Genomic DNA, 27,094 nt, shown 5'->3' on the forward strand with positions numbered 1-27,094 from the left:
AAACCTAATGTATATAAATTGAGTGTATCAGGAATTTACATGCAGAATAACACTAAATGCTCTGAGACCAGGTTGGACACACACATCTCCATCCCCCCAACCCATGGTAGTTTGTGACATTTTTCGTAGTGGTGGTCTTGGTGTGTAATGTTTTGAGAGGGGAGAGACGCTGTAGCTTCCTTCTTCCATCGGTTCCAGCCATTCTTTCACTCGCGCCCATCTAACGTCAGTGGAGAACTTCTCGTGTCTCGCACACAGACACCTTGTCTGTTAAAGACGCGCAGCATCCACTCCACGGGAAGATGGAGAAACGGCAAGCACCGTTCTCCAGATATACAGAACAAGAAAAATCAAGGAATTCTGTCATTTAGGATGCAAATAGTGCTTTTCCGTCGATAGGAACTTCTTTTAGGGAAAGGGTAAGTGATATTTCAAATTTTTACAGAATATTATTTTATTCGTTTTTGAATAATATAATTGTGCACTGGATATGTAGTTCTGTTTGACCAGACCTATGGCGATAGGCTACTCTATACTGCCACAACAGTATTACATTATGTTATAATGACAGGCTTTCTCAGGAAATTGACATATTTTAGATTTATATATTGTTGCAGACAAACCGGAACGTTAGAAACGGGCACACGTTGACGTCAAACGTTAACGAATTACAGTTAACGAGTAGTCTGCATGCGTAAATATCAAAAGTATTGCCACTCTGTCATTTGACGCTTTATGCGTGTAATTTATATTAATGTAATAAAAAAAATAGTATTAGGAAAATCTTTATTTTGAGATTATTTGATTGTGAATCGAGGTTGGTTCCGTTTCTTATCCAAGAACTCCCGGATGAAATTGGGATTTCTCCCTTTTCCTACGTTTAATTATGAATTCTACCCTCTCAAAATACCACTTTTTCCTCGAGCAAATTGTGTTTTGCGAAGGTTTCCACCTAAATGAAATAAATACCTTTTAAACTAGTCAAGCTTTTCCAGACATAGTCTTTTCAACAGCCATAGGCTACTTGAAATATAAAGCAAATCAGTTATTTTTGACTTATAATAATCAAATATGTGAATGTTTGACCAGAAGGCAATGTATCAGAGATGAGAGAGTGGTGGTAGCAGAGTGAGAGAGATATAGAGAGACAGAGGGAGAGAGACAGAGATATTGAGAGACAGAGGGAGAGAGACAGAGATATAGAGAGACAGAGGGAGAGATACAGAGTGAGGGAGAGACAGAGATGTATAGAGAGAGGGAGAGAGACAGAGATATATAGAGACAGAGGGAGAGAGACAGAGTGAGGGAGAGACAGATATATATAGACAGAGTGATGGAGAGACAGAGATATATAGAAACAGAGGGAGAGATACAGAGATATATAGAGACAGAGGGAGAGAGACAGAGTAAGGGAGAGACAGAGATATATAGAGGCAGAGGGGGAGAGACAGAGGGAGAGAGAGACAGAGGGAGAGAGAGACAGAGTGAGGGAGAGACAGAGGGGGAGAGACAGAGGGAGAGAAACAGAGATATATAGAGACAGAGGGGGAGAGACAGAGATATAGAGAGACCGGGAGAAAAAGAGTCAGAGGTGATGTGGTTGGGGGGTTTGTCAGATAGGAAGGCACATATCTCTGCCCCTGTCCCCTTGTGGTAGGAACTGAGATTACAGAGTGTTGGCCAGACTTCCAGTTTGGTATAGCCAAGGAGGGCTTTTCATTCTCTAGCTGTTAATCCATTATTATCAAGAGTTGGGCTGCATGGGGCTGGAAACCACCACCTTGGGGCGGTAGAAATAGCTTACAGCTAAAGCGGATTTCTGTTAGAAATCGTAATGGATGTTCATTTGGTCATGGGTATTGGTATTGGTATAGGTCATGGGGAAGGTATTGGTCATGGGTATTGGTATTGGTCATGGGTATTGGTATTGGTCATGGGGAAGGTATTGGTCATGGGTATTGGTATTGGTCATGGGTATTGGTATTGGTCATGGGTATTAGTATTGGTCATGGGGAAGGTATTGGTCATGGGTATTGGTATTGGTCATGGGTATTGGTATTGGTCATGGGGAAGGTATTGGTCATGGGGAAGGTATTGGTCATGGGTATTGGTATTGGTCATGGGTATTGGTATTGGTCATGGGTATTGGTATTGGTCATGGGTATTGGCATTGGTCATGGGTATTGGTATTGGTCATGGGGAAGGTATTGGTCATGGGTATTGGTATTGGTCATGGGTATTGGTATTGGTCATGGGGAAGGTATTGGTCATGGGTATTGGTAATGGTCATGGGTATTGGTATTGGTCATGGGGAAGGTATTGGTCATGGGGAAGGTATTGGTCATGGGTATTAGTATTGGTCATGGGGAAGGTAGTGGTCATGGGTATTGGTATTGGTCATGGGTATTGGTATTGGTCATGGGGAAGGTATTGGTCATGGGTATTGGTATTGGTCATGGGTATTGGTATTGGTCATGGGGAAGGTATTGGTCATGGGGAAGGTTTTGGTCATGGGTATTGGTATTGGTCATGGGTATTGGTATTGGTCATGGGTATTAGTATTGGTCATGGGGAAGGTATTGGTCATGGGTATTGGTATTGGTCATGGGGAAGGTATTGGTCATGGGTATTGGCATTGGTCATGGGTATTGGCATTGGTCATGGGTATTGGCATTGGTCATGGGTATTGGCATTGGTCATGGGTATTGGTATTGGTCATGGGTATTGGCATTGGTCATGGGTATTGGTATTGGTCATGGGTATTGGCATTGGTCATGGGTATTGGCATTGGTCATGGGTATTGGCATTGGTCATGGGTATTGGTATTGGTCATGGGGAAGGTATTGGTATTGGTCATGGGTATTGGTATTGGTCATGGGTATTGGTATTGGTCATGGGTATTAGTATTGGTCATGGGGAAGGTATTGGTCATGGGTATTGGTATTGGTCATGGGGAAGGTATTGGTCATGGGTATTGGCATTGGTCATGGGTATTGGCATTGGTCATGGGTATTGGCATTGGTCATGGGTATTGGCATTGGTCATGGGTATTGGTATTGGTCATGGGTATTGGCATTGGTCATGGGTATTGGTATTGGTCATGGGTATTGGCATTGGTCATGGGTATTGGCATTGGTCATGGGTATTGGCATTGGTCATGGGTATTGGTATTGGTCATGGGGAAGGTATTGGTATTGGTCATGGGTATTGGTATTGGTCATGGGTATTGGTATTGGTCATGGGGAAGGTATTGGTCATGGGTATTGGTATTGGTCATGGGGAAGGTATTGGTCATGGGTATTAGTATTGGTCATGGGGAAGGTATTGGTCATGGGTATTAGTATTGGTCATGGGTATTGGTATTGGTCATGGGTATTGGTATTGGTCATGGGGAAGGTATTGGTCATGGGTATTGGTATTGGTCATGGGTATTGGTATTGGTCATGGGGAAGGTATTGGTCATGGGTATTGGTATTGGTCATGGGTATTGGTATTGGTCATGGGGAAGATGTTGGTCATGGGTATTGGTATTGGTCATGGGGAAGGTATTGGTCATGGGTATTGGTATTGGTCATGGGTATTGGTATTGGTATTGGTCATGGGTATTGGTATTGGTATTGGTCATGGGTATTGGTATTGGTCATGGGTATTGGTATTGGTCATGGGTATTGGTATTGGTCATGGGTATTGGTATTGGTCATGGGGAAGGTATTGGTCATGGGTATTGGTATTGGTCATGGGGAAGGTATTGGTCATGGGTATTGGTATTGGTCATGGGTATTGGTATTGGTCAAGGAGATGATTGTGGACTTCAGGAAACAGCAGAGGGAACACCCCCCTATCCACATCGATGGAACAGTAGTGGAGAGGGTAGCAAGTTTTAAGTTCCTCGGCATACACATCACAGACAAACTGAATTGGTCCACTCACACAGACAGCATCGTGAAGAAGGCGCAGCAGCGCCTCTTCAACCTCAGGAGGCTGAAGAAATTCGGCTTGTCACCAAAAGCACTCACAAACTTCTACAGATGCACAATCGAGAGCATCCTGGCGGGCTGTATCACCGCCTGGTATGGCAACTGCACCGCCCTCAACCGTAAGGCTCTCCAGAGGGTAGTGAGGTCTGCACAACGCATCACCGGGGGCAAACTACCTGCCCTCCAGGACACCTACACCACCCGATGTCACAGGAAGGCCATAAAGATCATCAAGGACATCAACCACCCGAGCCACTGCCTGTTCACCCCGCTATCATCCAGAAGGCGAGGTCAGTACAGGTGCATCAAAGCTGGGACCGAGAGACTGAAAAACAGCTTCTATCTCAAGGCCATCAGACTGTTAAACAGCCACCACTAACACTGAGTGGCTGCTGCCAACACACTGACACTGACTCAACTCCAGCCACTTTAATAATGGGAATTGATGGGAAATGATGTAAATATATCACTAGCCACTTTAAACAATGCTACCTTATATAAATGTTACTTACCCTACATTATTCATCTCATACGCATACGTATATACTGTACTCTATATCATCGACGGTATCCTTATGTAATACATGTATCACTAGCCACTTTATACTATACTATGCCACTTTGTTTACATACTCATCTCATTTGTACATACTGTACCCGATACCATCTACTGTATCTTGCCTATGCTGCTCTGTACCATCACTCATTCATATATCCTTATGTACATATTCTTTATCCCCTTACACTGTGTATAAGACAGTAGTTTTGGAATTGTTAGTTAGATTACTTGTTATTACTGCATTGTCGGAACTAGAAGCACAAGCATTTCGCTACACTCGCATTAACATCTGCTAACCATGTGTATGTGACAAATAAAATTTGATTTGATTTGATTTGGTCATGGGTATTGGTCATGGGTATTGGTATTGGTCATGGGTATTGGTCATGGTCATGGGGAAGGTATTGGTCATGGGGAAGGTATTGGTCATGGGTATTGGTATTGGTCATGGGTATTGGTATTGGTCATGGGTATTGGTATTGGTCATGGGTATTGGTATTGGTCATGGGTATTGGTCATGGGTATTGGTATTGGTCATGGGTATTGGTCATGGGTATTGGTATTGGTCATGGGTATTGGTCATGGGGAAGGTATTGGTCATGGGTATTGGTCATGGGGAAGGTATTGGTCATGGGTATTGGTCATGGGTATTGGTATTGGTCATGGGTATTGGTCATGGGGAAGGTATTGGTCATGGGTATTGGTATTGGTCATGGTTATTGGTATTGGTCATGGGGAAGGTATTGGTCATGGGTATTGGTATTGGTCATGGGGAAGGTATTGGTCATGGGTATGGGTATTGGTCATGGGTATTGGTATTGGTCATGGGTATTAGTATTGGTCATGGGGAAGGTATTGGTCATGGGTATGGGTATTGGTATTGGTCATAGGGAAGGTATTGGTCATGGGTATTGGTATTGGTCATGGGTATTGGTATTGGTCATGGGTATTGGTATTGGTCATGGGTATTAGTATTGGTCATGGGGAAGGTATTGGTCATGGGTATTGGTATTGGTCATGGGTATTGGTATTGGTCATGGGGAAGGTATTGGTCATGGGTATTGGTATTGGTCATGGGTATTGGTATTGGTCATGGGTATTGGTCATGGGTATTGGTCATGGGTATTGGTATTGGTCATGGGTATTGGTATTGGTCATGGGTATTGGTCATGGGTATTGGTCATGGGTATTGGTATTGGTCATGGGTATTGGTATTGGTCATGGGGAAGGTATTGGTCATGGGGAAGGTATTGGTCATGGGTATTGGTATTGGTCATGGGTATTGGTATTGGTCATGGGGAAGGTTTTGGTCATGGGGAAGGTATTGGTCATGGGGTATTTTGAGTTCCATTACCTTCCAAATGTCCAGGGTTTAGAGGAATACCGCTGGTTATGGGTAGGTGAGCAGGAGACTGGTCTGAGAGCTCTGTTGGAGGTTTCATGTTGTTGGGATGTTTCATGTCTACAGATGTAGGATGTTAATTTGAGCCAGTTTGTTACCGAAGAAAAATAATCCCACAGCAACAGGAAATGTAAATTGTTATGTTGATTATAATTAATGGACATTTTTGTAGGGGTTGATACATTTTTTCGTTAATGCAAATCAAGTCAAATTTAAAATTAGAATCACAAACTTTAGAAGCCTATTTAAACCTCAAATACACTACACGCTTGGATTTCCTACTGCACAAGAAAATTCTCAGCAACAATAGAGTGATCAAATTAAGATCCTCCGTCTGCAGTATGGGGGTGGATGGAACTGAGCATCCCACAAGGAGAGGATTCATAATTCCAGTTAGTATATGATGTATTATAAGACCAAGGATAGGTCTTCTGTGTTTTGTTGTACTAAACACAATGTATTTCGATTCTTACAAGACATCTAGAAATGTTTCTTATCATTAGATAGTAGAACATTTGAATATCAGTTGTACTCTCCAGCCCCATTCCCTCTCTGTTTTCTGTGTAGTTATTATTAGTAGGCTAGGCTAGTGCACGGCAGGCTAGTGCACGGCAGCATGCATCGAGCTGTCATTCCCCTCCCTAGGGGTGGCATCTTTTTGGGCGCTCGCTCAGTCAAGCAGCTAATAGGGAAACATCATGTGACTCATTTAACTGTGTAATTATGTCTCTGGTCCAATATGGAGGGTAGAGAGAAGAGTCCCCCCTCCCCTATAGCAACATCACAGCCTGCTTCATTACATTATCCCTCTCTCTGTGCCTCAGCTGAGCTAGCACTGCCTGGATATATAGGAAATAGACATGAGACCACACAAGAGAAAGAGAGAGAGGAGGGGAGGGGAGAAGTGTGTGTGTGTGTGAGAGAGAGAGAGAGAGATACAGAGAGAGAAGGAGAGAGAGAGGGTGGGGGGAATGCAAAGGAGACGGGGAGAGAAAGACAGGGACGGAAAAGGAGATCACTGAGGCAGTGAGTTATGAATTATGTAAGTGTTTCATCAGTGGGAAGACCTCTGTCTTTCTATGGTATTTCTCCCTTTGCTGTTCCTCTCCAAGACCGCACAATATATTCACATTTTAGATTTAAAAAAAACATTTTAATTCACATTCTTGTGAATTGTTCCATAAACAATCATGTGTTTAACATATCAGATACATTATTTGATATCACTCAAGAAACAGTATATTACCACCAGTCAGTATATTACCACCAGTATATTACCACCAGTATATTACCACCAGTCAGTATATTACTACCAGTATATTACCACCAGTCAGTATATTACCACCAGTATATTACCACCGGTATATTACCACCAGTATATTACTACCAGTATATTACCACCAGTATATTGCCACCAGTATATTACCACCAGTCAGTATATTACCACCAGTATATTACCACCAGTATATTGCCACCAGTCAGTATATTACCACCAGTATATTACCACCAGTATATTACCACCAGTATATTACCACCAGTATATTGCCACCAGTATATTACCACCAGTCAGTATATTACCACCAGTATATTACCACCAGTATATTACCACCAGTATATTACCACCAGTCAGTGTATTACCACCAGTATATTACCACCAGTATATTACCACCAGTATATTACCACCAGTCAGTGTATTACCACCAGTATATTACCACCAGTATATTACCACCAGTATATTGCCACCAGTCAGTATATTACCACCAGTATATTACCACCAGTATATTACCACCAGTATATTACCACCAGTATATTACCACCAGTCAGTATATTACCACCAGTCAGTATATTACCACCAGTATATTACCACCAGTATATTACCACCAGTATATTACCACCAGTCAGTATATTACTACCAGTGTATTACCACCAGTCAGTATATTACCACCAGTATATTACCACCAGTATATTACCACCAGTATATTACCACCAGTCAGTATATTACCACCAGTCAGTATATTACCACCAGTCAGTATATTACCACCAGTATATTACTACCAGTATATTACCACCAGTATATTACCACCAGTCAGTATATTACCACCAGTCAGTATATTACCACCAGTCAGTATATTACTACCAGTCAGTATATTACCACCAGTCAGTATATTACCACCAGTCAGTATATTACCACCAGTCAGTATATTACCACCAGTATATTACTACCAGTATATTACTACCAGTCAGTATATTACTACCAGTCAGTATATTACCACCAGTATATTACCACCAGTCAGTATATTACCACCAGTATATTACCACCAGTATATTACCACCAGTATATTACTACCAGTATATTACCACCAGTCAGTATATTACTACCAGTCAGTATATTACCACCAGTATATTACTACCAGTATATTACTACCAGTATATTACCACCAGTCAGTATATTACCACCAGTCAGTATATTACTACCAGTCAGTATATTACTACCAGTCAGTATATTACCACCAGTATATTACCACCAGTCAGTATATTACTACCAGTCAGTATATTACCACCAGTATATTACTACCAGTCAGTATATTACCACCAGTATATTACCACCAGTATATTACTACCAGTCAGTATATTACCACCAGTATATTACCACCAGTATATTACTACCAGTCAGTATATTACCACCAGTATATTACCACCAGTATATTACCACCAGTATATTACTACCAGTATATTACCACCAGTCAGTATATTACCACCAGTATATTACCACCAGTATATTACTACCAGTATATTACCACCAGTATATTACCACCAGAAAATTACCACCAGTATATTACCACCAGTCAGTATATTACCACCAGTATATTACTACCAGTATATTACTACCAGTATATTACTACCAGTCAGTATACTACCACCAGTCAGTATATTACTACCAGTATATTACTACCAGTCAGTATATTACCACCAGTCAGTATATTACCACCAGTCAGTATATTACCACCAGTATATTACCACCAGTATATTACTACCAGTCAGTATATTACCACCAGTATATTACCACCAGTATATTACCACCAGTATATTACCACCAGCTGATTGCCCCCCATCTATCTTCAGAGCTTGTGCTGCTAGGCGACCTAAACTGGAACATGCTTAACACCCCAGCCATCCTACAATCTAAACTTGATGCCCTCAACCTCACACAAATTATCAATGAACCTACCAGGTACCTCCCCAAAGCCTTAAACACGGGCACCCTCATAGATATCATCCTAACCAACTTGCCCTCTAAATACACTTCTGCTGTCTTCAACCAAGATCTCAGCGATCACTGCCTCATTGCCTGCATCCGTAATGGGTCAGCGGTCAAACGACCTCCACTCATCACTGTAAAACGCTCCCTGAAACACTTCAGCGAGCAGGCCTTTCTAATCGACCTGGCCGGGGTATCCTGGAAGGATATTGATCTCATCCCGTCAGTAGAGGATGCCTGGATATTTTTTTTAAATGCCTTCCTAACCATCTTAAATAAACATACCCCATTCAAGAAATTTAGAACCAGGAACAGATATAGCCCTTGGTTCTCCCCAGACCTGACTGCCCTTAACCAACACAAAAACATCCTATGGCGTTCTGCATTAGCATCGAACAGCCCCCGTGATATGCAGCTGTTCAGGGAAGCTAGAAACCATTATACACAGGCAGTTAGAAAAGCCAAGGCTAGCTTTTTCAAGCAGAAATTTGCTTCCTGCAACACTAACTCAAAAAAGTTCTGGGACACTGTAAAGTCCATGGAGAATAAGAACACCTCCTCCCAGCTGCCCACTGCACTGAAGATAGGAAACACTGTCACCACTGATAAATCCACCATAATTGAGAATTTCAATAAGCATTTTTCTACGGCTGGCCCTGCTTTCCACCTGGCTACTCCTACCCCGGTCAACAGCACTGCACCCCCCACAACAACTCGCCCAAGCCTTCCCCATTTCTCCTTCTCCCAAATCTGCTCAGCTGATGTTCTGAATGAGCTGCAAAATCTGGACCCCTACAAATCAGACGGGCTAGACAATCTGGACCCTTTCTTTCTAAAATTATCTGCCAAAATTGTTGCCACCCCTATTACTAGCCTGTTCAACCTCTCTTTCGTGTCGTCTGAGATTCCCAAAGATTGGAAAGCAGCTGCGGTCATCCCCCTCTTCAAAGGGGGTGACACTCTTGACCCAAACTGCTACAGACCTATATCTATCCTACCATGCCTTTCTAAGGTCTTCGAAAGCCAAGTCAACAAACAGATTACCGACCATTTCGAATCTCACCATACCTTCTCTGCTATGCAATCTGGTTTCAGAGCTGGTCATGGGTGCACCTCAGCCACGCTCAAGGTCCTAAATTATATCTTAACCGCCATCGATAAGAAACATTACTGTGCAGCCGTATTCATTGATCTGGCCAAGGCTTTCGACTCTGTCAATCACCACATCCTCATAGGCAGACTCGACAGCCTTGGTTTCTCAAATGATTGCCTCGCCTGGTTCACCAACTACTTCTCTGATAGAGTTCAGTGTGTCAAATCGGAGGGTCTGCTGTCCGGACCTCTGGCAGTCTCTATGGGGGTGCCACAGGGTTCAATTCTTGGACCGACTCTCTTCTCTGTATACATCAATGAGGTCGCTCTTGCTGTTGGTGAGTCTCTGATCCACCTCTACGCAGACGACACCATTCTGTATACTTCTGGCCCTTCTTTGGACACTGTGTTAACAACCCTCCAGGCAAGCTTCAATGCCATACAACTCTCCTTCCGTGGCCTCCAATTGCTCTTAAATACAAGTAAAACTAAATGCATGCTCTTCAACCGATCGCTACCTGTACCTACCCGCCTGTCCAACATTACTACTCTGGACGGCTCTGACTTAGAATACGTGGACAACTACAAATACTTAGGTGTCTGGTTAGACTGTAAACTCTCCTTCCAGACCCATATCAAACATCTCCAATCTAAAGTTACATCTAGAATTGGCTTCCTATTTCGCAACAAAGCATCCTTCACTCATGCTGCCAAACATACCCTTGTAAAACTGACCATCCTACCAATCCTCGACTTTGGCGATGTCATTTACAAAATAGCCTCCAATACCCTACTCAACAAATTGGATGCAGTCTATCACAGTGCAATCCGTTTTGTCACCAAAGCCCCATATACTACCCACCATTGCGACCTGTACGCTCTCGTTGGCTGGCCCTCGCTTCATACTCGTCGCCAAACCCACTGGCTCCATGTCCTCTACAAGACCCTGCTAGGTAAAGTCCCCCCTTATCTCAGCTCGCTGGTCACCATTGCATCTCCCACCTGTAGCACACGCTCCAGCAGGTATATCTCTCTAGTCACCCCCAAAACCAATTCTTTCTTTGGCCGCCTCTCCTTCCAGTTCTCTGCTGCCAATGACTGGAACGAACTACAAAAATCTCTGAAACTGGAAACACTTATCTCCCTCACTAGCTTTAAGCACCAACTGTCAGAGCAGCTCACAGATTACTGCACCTGTACATAGCCCACCTATAATTTAGGCCAAACAACTACCTCTTTCCCTACTGTATTTAATTAATTTATTTATTTTGCTCCTTTGCACCCCATTATTTTTATTTCTACTTTGCACATTCTCCCATTGCAAATCTACCATTCCAGTGTTTTACTTGCTATATTGTATTTACTTTGCCACCATGGCCTTTTTGCCTTTACCTCCCTTATCTCACCTCATTTGCTCACATCGTATATAGACTTGTTTTTACTGTATTATTGACTGTATGTTTGTTTTACTCCACGTGTAACTCTGTGTCGTTGTATGTGTCGAACTGCTTTGCTTTATCTTGGCCAGGTCGCAATTGTAAATGAGAACTTGTTCTCAACTTGCCTACCTGGTTAAATAAAGGTGAAATAAAAATAAAAAATAAATATTACCACCAGTATATTACTACCAGTATATTACCACCAGTCAGTATATTACCACCAGTATATTACCACCAGTATATTACTACCAGTATATTACTACCAGTCAGTATATTACTACCAGTCAGTATATTACTACCAGTCAGTATATTACTACCAGTCAGTATATTACTACCAGTCAGTATATTACTACCAGTCAGTATATTACTACCAGTCAGTATATTACTACCAGTCAGTATATTACTACCAGTCAGTATATTACTACCAGTATATTACTACCAGTATATTACTACCAGTATATTACTACCAGTCAGTATATTACTACCAGTATATTACTACCAGTATATTACTACCAGTATATTACTACCAGTCAGTATATTACTACCAGTATATTACCACCAGTATATTACTACCAGTATATTACTACCAGTCAGTATACTACCACCAGTCAGTATATTACTACCAGTCAGTATATTACTACCAGTATATTACTACCAGTATATTACTACCAGTATATTACTACCAGTCAGTATATTACTACCAGTATATTACCACCAGTATATTACTACCAGTATATTACTACCAGTCAGTATACTACCACCAGTCAGTATATTACTACCAGTCAGTATATTACCACCAGTATATTACTACCAGTATATTACTACCAGTCAGTATACTACCACCAGTCAGTATATTACCACCAGTATATTACCACCAGTATATTACCACCAGTATATTACCACCAGTCAGTATATTACTACCAGTATATTACCACCAGTATATTACTACCAGTCAGTATATTACTACCAGTCAGTATATTACCACCAGTATATTACTACCAGTCAGTATATTACTACCAGTCAGTATATTACCACCAGTCAGTATATTACTACCAGTCAGTATATTACCACCAGTCAGTATATTACCACCAGTATATTACTACCAGTCAGTATATTACCACCAGTATATTACTACCAGTCAGTATATTACTACCAGTCAGTATATTACCACCAGTATATTACCACCAGTCAGTATATTACTACCAGTCAGTATATTACTACCAGTCAGTATATTACTACCAGTCAGTATATTACCACCAGTATATTACTACCAGTATATTACTACCAGTCAGTATATTACCACCAGTCAGTATATTACTACCAGTCAGTATATTACTACCAGTATATTACCACCAGTATATTACTACCAGTCAGTATATTACTACCAGTCAGTATATTACTACCAGTATATTACCACCAGTATATTACCACCAGTCAGTATATTACTACCAGTCAGTATATTACTACCAGTATATTACTACCAGTATATTACCACCAGTATATTACCACCAGTCAGTATATTACTACCAGTCAGTATATTACTACCAGTATATTACCACCAGTATATTACTACCAGTCAGTATATTACCACCAGTATATTACTACCAGTCAGTATATTACTACCAGTCAGTATATTACTACCAGTCAGTATATTACCACCAGTATATTACCACCAGTATATTACTACCAGTCAGTATATTACTACCAGTCAGTATATTACCACCAGTATATTACTACCAGTATATTACTACCAGTCAGTATATTACCACCAGTCAGTATATTACCACCAGTATATTACTACCAGTCAGTATATTACCACCAGTATATTACCACCAGTCAGTATATTACTACCAGTCAGTATATTACCACCAGTATATTACCACCAGTCAGTATATTACTACCAGTCAGTATATTACTACCAGTATATTACTACCAGTATATTACCACCAGTATATTACTACCAGTCAGTATATTACCACCAGTCAGTATATTACCACCAGTATATTACCACCAGTATATTACCACCAGTCAGTATATTACCACCAGTCAGTATATTACTACCAGTATATTACTACCAGTCAGTATATTACTACCAGTCAGTATATTACCACCAGTATATTACCACCAGTATATTACTACCAGTCAGTATATTACTACCAGTCAGTATATTACCACCAGTATATTACCACCAGTATATTACTACCAGTATATTACCACCAGTCAGTATATTACTACCAGTCAGTATATTACCACCAGTATATTACCACCAGTATATTACCACCAGTCAGTATATTACCACCAGTCAGTATATTACCACCAGTCAGTATATTACCACCAGTATATTACCACCAGTATATTACCACCAGTATATTACCACCAGTATATTACCACCAGTCAGTATATTACCACCAGTATATTACTACCAGTATATTACCACCAGTCAGTATATTACCACCAGTATATTACCACCAGTATATTACCACCAGTCAGTATATTACCACCAGTATATTACCACCAGTCAGTATATTACTACCAGTCAGTATATTACCACCAGTATATTACCACCAGTATATTACCACCAGTCAGTATATTACTACCAGTCATTATATTACCACCAGTCAGTATATTACTACCAGTATATTACCACCAGTCAGTATATTACCACCAGTCAGTATATTACCACCAGTATATTACCACCAGTCAGTATATTACCACCAGTATATTACTACCAGTATATTACTACCAGTCAGTATATTACTACCAGTCAGTATATTACTACCAGTCAGTATATTACTACCAGTCAGTATATTACTACCAGTCAGTATATTACCACCAGTCAGTATATTACCACCAGTATATTACCACCAGTATATTACCATCAGTATATTACTACCAGTCAGTATATTACTACCAGTCAGTATATTACTACCAGTCAGTATATTACCACCAGTATATTACTACCAGTCAGTATATTACTACCAGTCAGTATATTACTACCAGTCAGTATATTACCACCAGTATATTACTACCAGTATATTACTACCAGTCAGTATATTACTACCAGTCAGTATATTACTACCAGTATATTACTACCAGTCAGTATATTACCACCAGTATATTACTACCAGTCAGTATATTACCACCAGTCAGTATATTACTACCAGTATATTACTACCAGTATATTACCACCAGTATATTACCACCAGTATATTACCACCAGTCAGTATATTACTACCAGTCAGTATATTACTACCAGTCAGTATATTACTACCAGTCAGTATATTACCACCAGTCAGTATATTACTACCAGTCAGTAGATTACCACCAGTATATTACCACCAGTATATTACCACCAGTCAGTATATTACTACCAGTCAGTATATTACTACAAGTCAGTAAATTACTACCAGTCAGTATATTACTACCAGTCAGTATATTACCACCAGTCAGTATATTACCACCAGTCAGTATACTACCACCAGTCAGTATATTACCACCAGTATATTACCACCAGTATATTACCACCAGTATATTACCACCAGTATATTACCACCAGTCAGTATATTACTACCAGTCAGTATATTACCACCAGTCAGTATATTACCACCAGTATATTACCACCAGTATATTACCACCAGTCAGTATATTACTACCAGTCAGTATATTACCACCAGTCAGTATATTACTACCAGTCAGTATATTACTACCAGTCAGTATATTACTACCAGTCAGTATATTACCACCAGTCAGTATATTACTACCAGTCAGTATATTACTACCAGTCAGTATATTACTACCAGTCAGTATATTACTACCAGTATATTACCACCAGTCAGTATATTACTACCAGTCAGTATATTACTACCAGTCAGTATATTACTACCAGTCAGTATATTACTACCAGTATATTACCACCAGTCAGTATATTACTACCAGTCAGTATATTACCACCAGTCAGTATATTACTACCAGTCAGTATATTACCACCAGTCAGTATATTACCACCAGTCAGTATATTACCACCAGTCAGTATATTACCACCAGTATATTACCACCAGTATATTACTACCAGTATATTACCACCAGTCAGTATATTACTACCAGTCAGTATATTACCACCAGTCAGTATATTACTACCAGTCAGTATATTACCACCAGTCAGTATATTACCACCAGTCAGTATATTACTACCAGTATATTACCACCAGTATATTACCACCAGTATATTACCACCAGTCAGTATATTACTACCAGTCAGTATATTACCACCAGTCAGTATATTACCACCAGTCAGTATATTACTACCAGTCAGTATATTACCACCAGTCAGTATATTACCACCAGTCAGTATATTACCACCAGTATATTACCACCAGTATATTACCACCAGTCAGTATATTACCACCAGTCAGTATATTACCACCAGTATATTACCACCAGTATATTACTACCAGTATATTACCACCAGTCAGTATATTACTACCAGTCAGTATATTACCACCAGTCAGTATATTACCACCAGTCAGTATATTACCACCAGTCAGTATATTACTACCAGTATATTACCACCAGTCAGTATATTACTACCAGTCAGTATATTACCACCAGTCAGTATATTACTACCAGTATATTACCACCAGTCAGTATATTACTACCAGTCAGTATATTACCACCAGTCAGTATATTACCACCAGTCAGTATATTACCACCAGTATATTACCACCAGTATATTACCACCAGTATATTACCACCAGTCAGTATATTACCACCAGTATATTACCACCAGTCAGTATATTACTACCAGTCAGTATATTACCACCAGTCAGTATATTACCACCAGTCAGTATATTACCACCAGTCAGTATATTACTACCAGTATATTACTACCAGTATATTACTACCAGTCAGTATATTACCACCAGTCAGTATATTACTACCAGTATATTACTACCAGTATATTACCACCAGTCAGTATATTACCACCAGTCAGTATATTACCACCAGTATATTACCACCAGTCAGTATATTACCACCAGTCAGTATATTACTACCAGTCAGTATATTACCACCAGTCAGTATATTACTACCAGTCAGTATATTACCACCAGTATATTACTACCAGTCAGTATATTACCACCAGTCAGTATATTACCACCAGTCAGTATATTACTACCAGTATATTACTACCAGTCAGTATATTACCACCAGTCAGTATATTACCACCAGTCAGTATATTACCACCAGTATATTACCACCAGTATATTACCACCAGTCAGTATATTACCACCAGTATATTACCACCAGTCAGTATATTACCACCAGTATATTACCACCAGTATATTACCACCAGTATATTACCACCAGTCAGTATATTACCACCAGTCAGTATATTACTACCAGTCAGTATATTACCACCAGTATATTACCACCAGTCAGTATATTACTACCAGTCAGTATATTACTACCAGTATATTACTACCAGTCAGTATATTACTACCAGTCAGTATATTACCACCAGTCAGTATATTACTACCAGTATATTACCACCAGTCAGTATATTACTACCAGTCAGTATATTACCACCAGTATATTACTACCAGTCAGTATATTACTACCAGTATATTACCACCAGTCAGTATATTACTACCAGTCAGTATATTACCACCAGTCAGTATATTACCACCAGTATATTACTACCAGTATATTACCACCAGTCAGTATATTACTACCAGTCAGTATATTACCACCAGTATATTACTACCAGTCAGTATATTACTACCAGTATATTACCACCAGTCAGTATATTACTACCAGTCAGTATATTACCACCAGTCAGTATATTACCACCAGTATATTACTACCAGTATATTACCACCAGTATATTACTACCAGTCAGTATATTACCACCAGTCAGTATATTACTACCAGTATATTACCACCAGTCAGTATATTACTACCAGTCAGTATATTACCACCAGTATATTACTACCAGTCAGTATATTACTACCAGTATATTACCACCAGTCAGTATATTACTACCAGTCAGTATATTACTACCAGTCAGTATATTACCACCAGTCAGTATATTACTACCAGTATATTACTACCAGTCAGTATATTACCACCAGTATATTACCACCAGTCAGTATATTACTACCAGTCAGTATATTACCACCAGTCAGTATATTACTACCAGTCAGTATATTACTACCAGTCAGTATATTACTACCAGTCAGTATATTACTACCAGTCAGTATATTACCACCAGTCAATATATTACCACCAGTCAGTATATTACCACCAGTCAGTATATTACCACCAGTATATTGCCACCAGTCAGTATATTACTACCAGTATATTACCACCAGTCAGTATATTACTACCAGTCAGTATATTACTACCAGTCAGTATATTACCACCAGTCAGTATATTACCACCAGTCAGTATATTACCACCAGTATATTACCACCAGTCAGTATATTACTACCAGTCAGTATATTACCACCAGTCAGTATATTACTACCAGTATATTACCACCAGTCAGTATATTACTACCAGTCAGTATATTACTACCAGTCAGTATATTACCACCAGTCAGTATATTACCACCAGTCAGTATATTACCACCAGTCAGTATATTACCACCAGTATATTACTACCAGTCAGTATATTACCACCAGTCAGTATATTACCACCAGTATATTACCACCAGTCAGTATATTACCACCAGTATATTACCACCAGTCAGTATATTACCACCAGTATATTACCACCAGTCAGTATATTACCACCAGTCAGTATATTACTACCAGTATATTACTACCAGTCAGTATATTACCACCAGTATATTACTACCAGTCAGTATATTACCACCAGTATATTACTACCAGTATATTACTACCAGTCAGTATATTACCACCAGTATATTACTACCAGTCAGTATATTACCACCAGTCAGTATATTACCACCAGTCAGTATATTACTACCAGTATATTACTACCAGTCAGTATATTACCACCAGTCAGTATATTACCACCAGTATATTACTACCAGTCAGTATATTACCACCAGTATATTACTACCAGTATATTACTACCAGTCAGTATATTACTACCAGTCAGTATATTACTACCAGTCAGTATATTACCACCAGTCAGTATATTACCACCAGTCAGTATATTACCACCAGTATATTACTACCAGTCAGTATATTACCACCAGTATATTACTACCAGTATATTACCACCAGTCAGTATATTACCACCAGTATATTACCACCAGTATATTACCACCAGTCAGTATATTACTACCAGTCAGTATATTACCACCAGTCAGTATATTACCACCAGTCAGTATATTACCACCAGTATATTACCACCAGTCAGTATATTACCACCAGTATATTACTACCAGTCAGTATATTACTACCAGTCAGTATATTACTACCAGTCAGTATATTACTACCAGTCAGTATATTACCACCAGTCAGTATATTACCACCAGTCAGTATATTACCACCAGTCAGTATATTACCACCAGTCAGTATATTACCACCAGTCAGTATATTACCACCAGTCAGTATATTACCACCAGTATATTACCACCAGTCAGTATATTACCACAAGTATATTACCACCAGTATATTACCACCAGTATATTACCACCAGTATGTATATTACCACCAGTCAGTATATTACCACCAGTCAGTATATTACCACCAGTATATTACCACCAGTCAGTATATTACCACCAGTCAGTATATTACCACCAGTCAGTATATTACCACCAGTCAGTATATTACCACCAGTATATTACCACCAGTATATTACTACCAGTCAGTATATTACCACCAGTATATTACCACCAGTATATTACCACCAGTCAGTATATTACCACCAGTATATTACTACCAGTATATTACCACCAGTCAGTATACTACCACCAGTATATTACTACCAGTATATTACTACCAGTATATTACTACCAGTCAGTATACTACCACCAGTCAGTATATTACTACCAGTCAGTATATTACCACCAGTATATTACCACCAGTATATTACCACCAGTATATTACCACCAGTCAGTATATTACCACCAGTATATTACTACCAGTATATTACTACCAGTATATTACTACCAGTCAGTATACTACCACCAGTCAGTATATTACTACCAGTCAGTATATTACCACCAGTCAGTATATTACCACCAGTATATTACTACCAGTATATTACTACCAGTATATTACTACCAGTCAGTATATTACTACCAGTCAGTATATTACCACCAGTATATTACTACCAGTATATTACTACCAGTATATTACTACCAGTCAGTATATTACTACCAGTCAGTATATTACTACCAGTCAGTATATTACCACCAGTATATTACTACCAGTATATTACTACCAGTCAGTATATTACCACCAGTCAGTATATTACTACCAGTCAGTATATTACCACCAGTATATTACTACCAGTATATTACCACCAGTATATTACCACCAGTCAGTATATTACCACCAGTATATTACTACCAGTATATTACCACCAGTATATTACTACCAGTATATTACTACCAGTCAGTATATTACTACCAGTCAGTATATTACCACCAGTATATTACTACCAGTATATTAACACCAGTCAGTATATTACTACCAGTATATTACTACCAGTATATTACTACCAGTCAGTATATTACTACCAGTATATTACTACCAGTATATTACTACCAGTATGTTACTACCAGTCAGTATATTACTACCAGTATATTACTACCAGTATATTACCACCAGTCAGTATATTACTACCAGTATATTACTACCAGTCAGTATATTACTACCAGTATATTACCACCAGTCAGTATATTACCACCAGTATATTACCACCAGTATATTACTACCAGTATATTACCACCAGTCAGTATATTACTACCAGTATATTACTACCAGTATATTACTACCAGTCAGTATATTACTACCAGTATATTACTACCAGTATATTACTACCAGTCAGTATATTACTACCAGTATATTACTACCAGTATATTACCACCAGTCAGTATATTCCCTCCAGTCAGTAATGTAGTCATGTTTAACTCTGACCTCTGTCCTTCTCCAGTGTGTTCTGATCTGCTGAAGGAACATGGATGTGTCTGGGGGCCAGCAGCAGTATGGAGGATCTAAGAAGAGGGTGAAGATCCACCCCAATTCCGTCACAGTGAAATACGCCACCCACTTCCCCCAGCCTGGAGAAGAGGGTTACGACGATGCTCCGTCCTTTGAGGACTTTGATTCGTTTGCGAAGGCCAGCCCTGCTAAGAGACTGGTGACAGACAGTAGTAGGAAGACCATGGAGACCCCCAGGACGTTATGGGGAGGGGTGGAGCCCCAGAGCCGGGACAAGGGGGTCGGGGGGCAGCTGGCTAGCTTCGGGGAGGCCAACGTCCTGGCGTCCCGGGTCACCTGGATGGCGTTGTTCGGGGCAGCGGTTGCTCACGGCTGCGTTGCTCTGATCACACGGCTGGCGGCAGACCGCTCCAAAGTGCCGTCCCTGGAGCTGATCTTCATCCGGTCTGTGATCCAGGTCCTGTCCATCACAGTGGTGTTTTATAACCAGGAGGAACCCTTCGGCCCGAAGGGGTACCGCCTCCGGCTCTTCTTCTATGGTGTCTGCAACGTCATCTCCATCACCTGCGCCTACACCGCCTTCGCCATCGTGCCGCCCAGCAACGGTACCATCATGTGGCGCGCAACCACCACGGTGTTCAGCGGCGTGATGGCCTTCCTGTTGTTAGACGAGAGGCTGGGCTACACGGACGTGGTGACGGTGGTGGGCAGCGTGTTCGGCCTGTGTCTCGTCATGATCCCCAATGTGGCCGACGAGGAGAAGTCTCGCCTCACCTTCTGGAAGGAGGCGTTCGGCTACACCATGACGGTGATGGCCGGCCTCACCGGAGCCCTGTCCATGATCGTCTACCGGGCCATCAAGGAGCATGTCAGCATGTGGACAGCCCTGTTCACGTTCGGCTGGACGGGCACGGTGTGGGGCGCCTCCACCATGTTCGTTATGCAGGAGCCGATCATCCCCCTGGATGGGGAGACGTGGGGCTACCTCACGGGGATCTGTATCTGTTCCACCGTGGCGTTCCTGGGGGTCTACTACGCCCTCAACAAGTTCCACCCCGCCCTGGTGAGCACCGTGCAGCACCTGGAGATAGTGGTGGCCATGTTGCTTCAGCTCATGGTGCTGCGCATGGTCCCCTCCATCTACGACGTCATCGGGGGGCTGGTCATCATGGCCAGTGTGTTTACTCTAATGGGAGTGAAGCTATACAGGGTCAGCCGGGCTGTACGGCAGGACTACCAGGAGATACTGAACTCACCCATCAAATAGAGTCTGGAGTTCTGATTCAGGATCAGTTTGGCCCTATAGACCGTAATGCATAAGATTACATGGACAGGGGTGAAACAGATTGTAGACCTCCACTTCTACTCTCTCTATATATTTAGAATTGTGGTGGTCATTAACTTGACGGAGTGTCAACTTGTGTGCAATGTCTTTGCTAAAGTTCTATTTGTCTGTGAAAAGATATTCCACGATGAAAGGGTTTGTTCTGATAGCTTTGATTTCATGTCAACTGTGATGAAGAAGAGTGTCAAAGTAACATGTGTTGTTTAGATTGTATGATACGTTCTGTACCTTAACTTTACAGCTATGGCGTAAATATGTGTCAGAGATATTCAGGCTGTGTCTGTCTCTGCTAGATGACCAGCATCTAAATAAGATACTAGATACTACTGCTGCTGACAGTGTGTTAACAGGGCCGTGTTGACAAGATGATAAATCATTTTTGTTTGTTTTCTGCATAAGGGTGTATCTTTATTCTCACACTATCACAGTGTCTGCTACACAGAACCCTCTGGTTAAAATACACTCATGTTTATTTATTAATAGTAAAAGAAAAGAAAAAACACAGGCTGCGTTTCAGAATGAACTTCTGTTGATCTCTGGAGAAAATGACAACAGTAGTCTAAATCAAATACTACAGATAGTATATACTACAGATTGTATATACTACAGAAGGTAAATACTACAGATTGTAAATACTACAGAAGGTATATACTACAGATTGTAAATACTACAGAAGGTAAATACTACAGATTGTATATACTACAGATTGTATATACTACAGAAGGTAAATACTACAGATTGTAAATACTACAGAAGGTATATACTACAGAATGTATATACTACAGATTGTATATACTACAGATTGTATATACTACAGAAGGTAAATACTACAGATTGTATATACTACAGAAGGTAAATACTACAGATTGTATATACTACAGATTGTATATACTACAGAAGGTAAATACTACAGAAGGTATATACTACAGATTGTATATATATCTATACTGAACAAAAAGAGAAACCCAACATGCAACAACTTCAAATGTTACAGTTCATAGAAGGAAATCAGTCAATTGAAAAAAAAAAAAAAAAGGAAAATCTATGGATTTCACATGACTGGGCAGTGGCGCAGCCATGGGTGGGCCTGGGAGGGCATAGGCCCACCCACTTGGTAGCCAGGTCCACCCACTGGGGAGCCAGGCCCAGCCAATCAGAATGAGTTTCCCAACAAAAGGGCTTTATTACAGACAGAAATACTCCTCAGTTTCATAAACTGTCCAGGTGGCTGGTCTCAGACGATCCAGCAGGTGAAGAAGCCGGATGTGGGGTCTTGGGCTGGTGTGGTTACACGTGGTCTGCGGTTGTGAGGCTGGTTGGATGTACTGCCAATTTTGATAAAAATGACGTTTATAGTAGAGAAATTAACATTACGTTCTCTGGCAACAGCTCAGTTGGACATTCCTGCAGTCAGCATGCCTGCACATACCTGCAATCAAAACTGTACATTTTAGAGTGGCCTTTTCTTGTCCCAGCACAAGGTGCACCTGTGTAATGATCAGTTTCATCCATTTATTGATATGCCACCTGTCAGGTGGATGGATTATCTTGGTAAAGGACAAATGCTCACTAACAGGGATGTAAATCAATTTCTGCACAACATTTTAGAAATAAGCTTTTTGTACATATGGAACATGATTATCGGTATCTACACATCACAGAACACCATGTGGTTTCCTTCCTCCTATATAATATGTACATACTCCACTATCTTTTACTATCCTGTTAGCCAGCAGCATAAGGAACTGATTACCATGATGTTGGCTTAGTGATTACATGTGTGTGTGTTCTTCCTCTGTTTAGTTTCAGCTGGCTATCATGTAAATGGGCTGAGGCAGGCTTCAGCGCCACTAAATGAGTTAAACCACGTAAATACATAAACCTTCGCTGCCTCCCTCTCCTCTCCTCTCCCCTCGCTGCCTCCCTCTCCTCTCCCCTCGCTGCCTCCCTCTCCTCTCCTCTCCCCTCGCTGCCTCCCTCTCCTCTCCTCTCCCCTCGCTGCCTCCCTCTCCTCTCCTCTCCCCACGCTGCCTCCCTCCCTCTCCTCCCCTCGCTGCCTCCCTCCTCCCCTCGCTGCCTCCCTCTCCTCTCCCCTCGCTGCCACCCTCTCCTCTCCCCTCGCTGCCACCCTCTCCTCTCCCCTCGCTGCCTGCCTCTTCTCTCCTCTCCCCTCGCTGCCTCCCTCTCCTCTCCTCTCCCCTAGCTGCCTCCCTCTCCTCTCCTCCCCTCGCTGCCTCCCTCCTCCCCTCGCTGCCTCCCTCTCCTCTCCCCTCGCTGCCACCCTCTCTTCTCCCCTCGCTGCCTCCCTCTCCTCTCTCCTCTCCCCTCGCTGCCTGCCTCTCCTCTCCTCTCCCCTCGCTGCCTCCCTCTCCTCTCCTCTCCTCTCGCTGCCGCCCTCTCCTCTCCCCTCGCTACCTCCCTCTCCTCTCCTCTTCCCTCGCTGCCTCCCTCTCCTCTCCTCTCCCCTCGCTGCCTCCCTCTCCTCTCCGCTCCTCTCCTCTCCCCTCGCTGCCTCCCTCTCCTCTCCCCTCGCTGCCTCCCTCTTCTCTCCTCTCCCCTCGCTGCCTCCCTCTCCTCTCCTCTCCCTCGCTGCCACCCTCTCTTCTCCCCTCGCTGCCTCCCTCTCCTCTCTCCTCTCCCCTCGCTGCCTGCCTCTCCTCTCCTCTCCCCTCGCTGCCTCCCTCTCCTCTCCTCTCCTCTCGCTGCCGCCCTCTCCTCTCCCCTCGCTACCTCCCTCTCCTCTCCTCTCCCCTCGCTGCCTCCCTCTCCTCTCCCCTCGCTGCCTCCCTCTCCTCTCCTCTTCCCTCGCTGCCTCCCTCTCCTCTCCTCTCCTCTCCCCTCGCTGCCTCCCTCTCCTCTCCTCTCCTCTCCTCTCCGCTCCTCTCCTCTCCTCTCCCCTCGCTGCCTCCCTCTCCTCTCCTCTCCCCTCGCTGCCTCCCTCTTCTCTCCTCTCCCCTCGCTACCTCCCTCTCCTCTCCTCTCCCCTCGCTGCCTCCCTCTCCTCTCCCCTCGCTGCCTCCCTCTCCTCTCCTCTTCCCTCGCTGCCTCCCTCTCCTCTCCTCTCCTCTCCCCTCGCTGCCTCCCTCTCCTCTCCTCTCCTCTCCGCTCCTCTCCTCTCCTCTCCCCTCGCTGCCTCCCTCTCCTCTCCTCTCCCCTCGCTGCCTCCCTCTTCTCTCCTCTCCCCTCGCTGCCTCCCTCTCCTCTCCTCTCCCTCGCTGCCTCCCTCTCCTCTCCCTCGCTGCCTCCCTCTCCTCTCCTCTCCTCTCCCTCGCTGCCTCCCTCCCTCTCCTCTCCTCTCCCCCCACTGCCTCCCTCACCTCTCCTCTCCTCACTGCATCTCCTCTCCCCTCGCTGCCTCCGTCTCCTCTCCTCTTCCCTCGCTGCCTCCCTCTCCTCTCCTCTCCCTCGCTGCCTCCCTCCCTCTCCTCTCCTCTCCCCCCACTGCCTCCCTCACCTCTCCTCTCCTCACTGCATCTCCTCTCCCCTCGCTGCCTCCCTCTCCTCTCCCTCGCTGCCTCCCTCTCCTCTCCTCTCCCCTCGCTGCCTCCCTCTCCTCTCCTCTCACTCCTCTCCTCTCGCTGCCTCCCTCTCCTCTCCCCTCACTGCCTCCCTCTCCTCTCCCCCCACTGCCTCCCTCCCCTCTCCTCTCCTCACTTAATCTCCTCTCTTCTCTCTCCATGCTGCCTCCCATCTCCTTTCCTTTCCCTCCTCCACCCTCCCCCTCATTTCCGCTCCCTGTCCTCTCTCTCTCCTACCTCTCCTCTCCTCTCTCCTCCCCTCGCTGCCTCCCTCTCCTCTCCTCTCCTCTCCCCTCGCTGCCTGCCTCTCCTCTCCTCTCCTCTCCCCTCGCTGCCTGCCTCTCCTCTCCTCTCCCCTCGCTGCCTCCCTCTCCTCTCCCCTCACTGCCTCCCTCTCCTCTCCCCTCGCTGCCGCCCTCTCCTCTCCTCTCCCCTCGCTACCTCCCTCTCCTCTCCTCTCCCCTCGCTGCCTCCCTCTCCTCTCCCCTCGCTGCCTCCCTCTACTCTTCTCTCCTCTCCCCTCGCTGCCTCCCTCTCCTCTCCTCTCCTCTCCTCTCCCTCGCTGCCTCCCTCTCCTCTCCCTCCCTCTCCTCTCCTCTCCCCTCGCTGCCTCCCTCTCATCTCCTCTCACTCCTCTCCCCTCACTGCCTCCCTCTCCTCTCCCCTCACTGCCTCCCTCTCCTCTCCCCCCACTGCCTCCCTCCCCTCTCCTCTCCTCACTGCATCTCCTCTCTTCTCTCTCCATGCTGCTTCCCATCTCCTTTCCTGTCCCTCCTCCACCCTCCCCCTCATTTCCGCTCCCTGTCCTCTCTCTCTCCTACCTCTCCTCTCCTCTCCTCTCCTCTCCTCTCCTCTCCTCTCCTCTCCTCTCCCGCCCATGCTCAGTGATGGGTATTCGTCTACAGAGGTGAAACTCATTTATTAAAGCAATATAATCAGTCTCAGTATTATTCTCCAAACTTTAAAATCAATATAATAATGATGAAAAGGCTTGAGGAAATCCAAGGGGATTTTGTGTATAGTGGTATAAAAAAATCATTTTTTTAGGATATGTCCACCAGGTGGCGTATGAAACATTTTAGTCAATGTATTTACTAAGTATTTTTTACACCAAGTGCTGTACAGAAACAGACAGCGAGCAATACAGACGTGGAGCACGGTATCTAGGAAAGACTCCCTAGAAAGGACGGAGCCTTTGAAGAAACGTAGAGAGGAACCAGGTTCTGAGGGGTGGCAAGTCCTCTACTGGCTGTACTGGGTAGAGAGGAACCAGGCTCTGAGGGGTGGCAAGTCCTCTACTGGCTGTACTGGGTAGAGAGGAACCAGGCTCTGAGGGGTGGCAAGTCCTCTACTGGCTGTACTGGGT

General features: G+C 42.8%; 1 protein-coding gene across 1 annotated transcript; it reads left to right on the forward strand.

Annotated features, from left to right (window-relative positions):
• Window positions 1-227: 227 nt before the first annotated feature.
• Window positions 228-22,135, forward strand: LOC139420576 (solute carrier family 35 member G2-like). The gene is made up of 2 exons (XM_071170760.1): window positions 228-419; window positions 20,858-22,135. The coding sequence occupies exon 2, from the start codon at window positions 20,882-20,884 to the stop codon at window positions 22,130-22,132; it is 1,251 nt and encodes a 416-aa protein (XP_071026861.1). The 5' UTR covers window positions 228-419; window positions 20,858-20,881; the 3' UTR covers window positions 22,133-22,135.
• The last annotated feature ends 4,959 nt before the right edge of the window (window positions 22,136-27,094 follow it).

This window comes from Oncorhynchus clarkii, chromosome 11 (genome assembly GCF_045791955.1).
Source record: "Oncorhynchus clarkii lewisi isolate Uvic-CL-2024 chromosome 11, UVic_Ocla_1.0, whole genome shotgun sequence".
Taxonomy (NCBI): domain Eukaryota; kingdom Metazoa; phylum Chordata; class Actinopteri; order Salmoniformes; family Salmonidae; genus Oncorhynchus; species Oncorhynchus clarkii.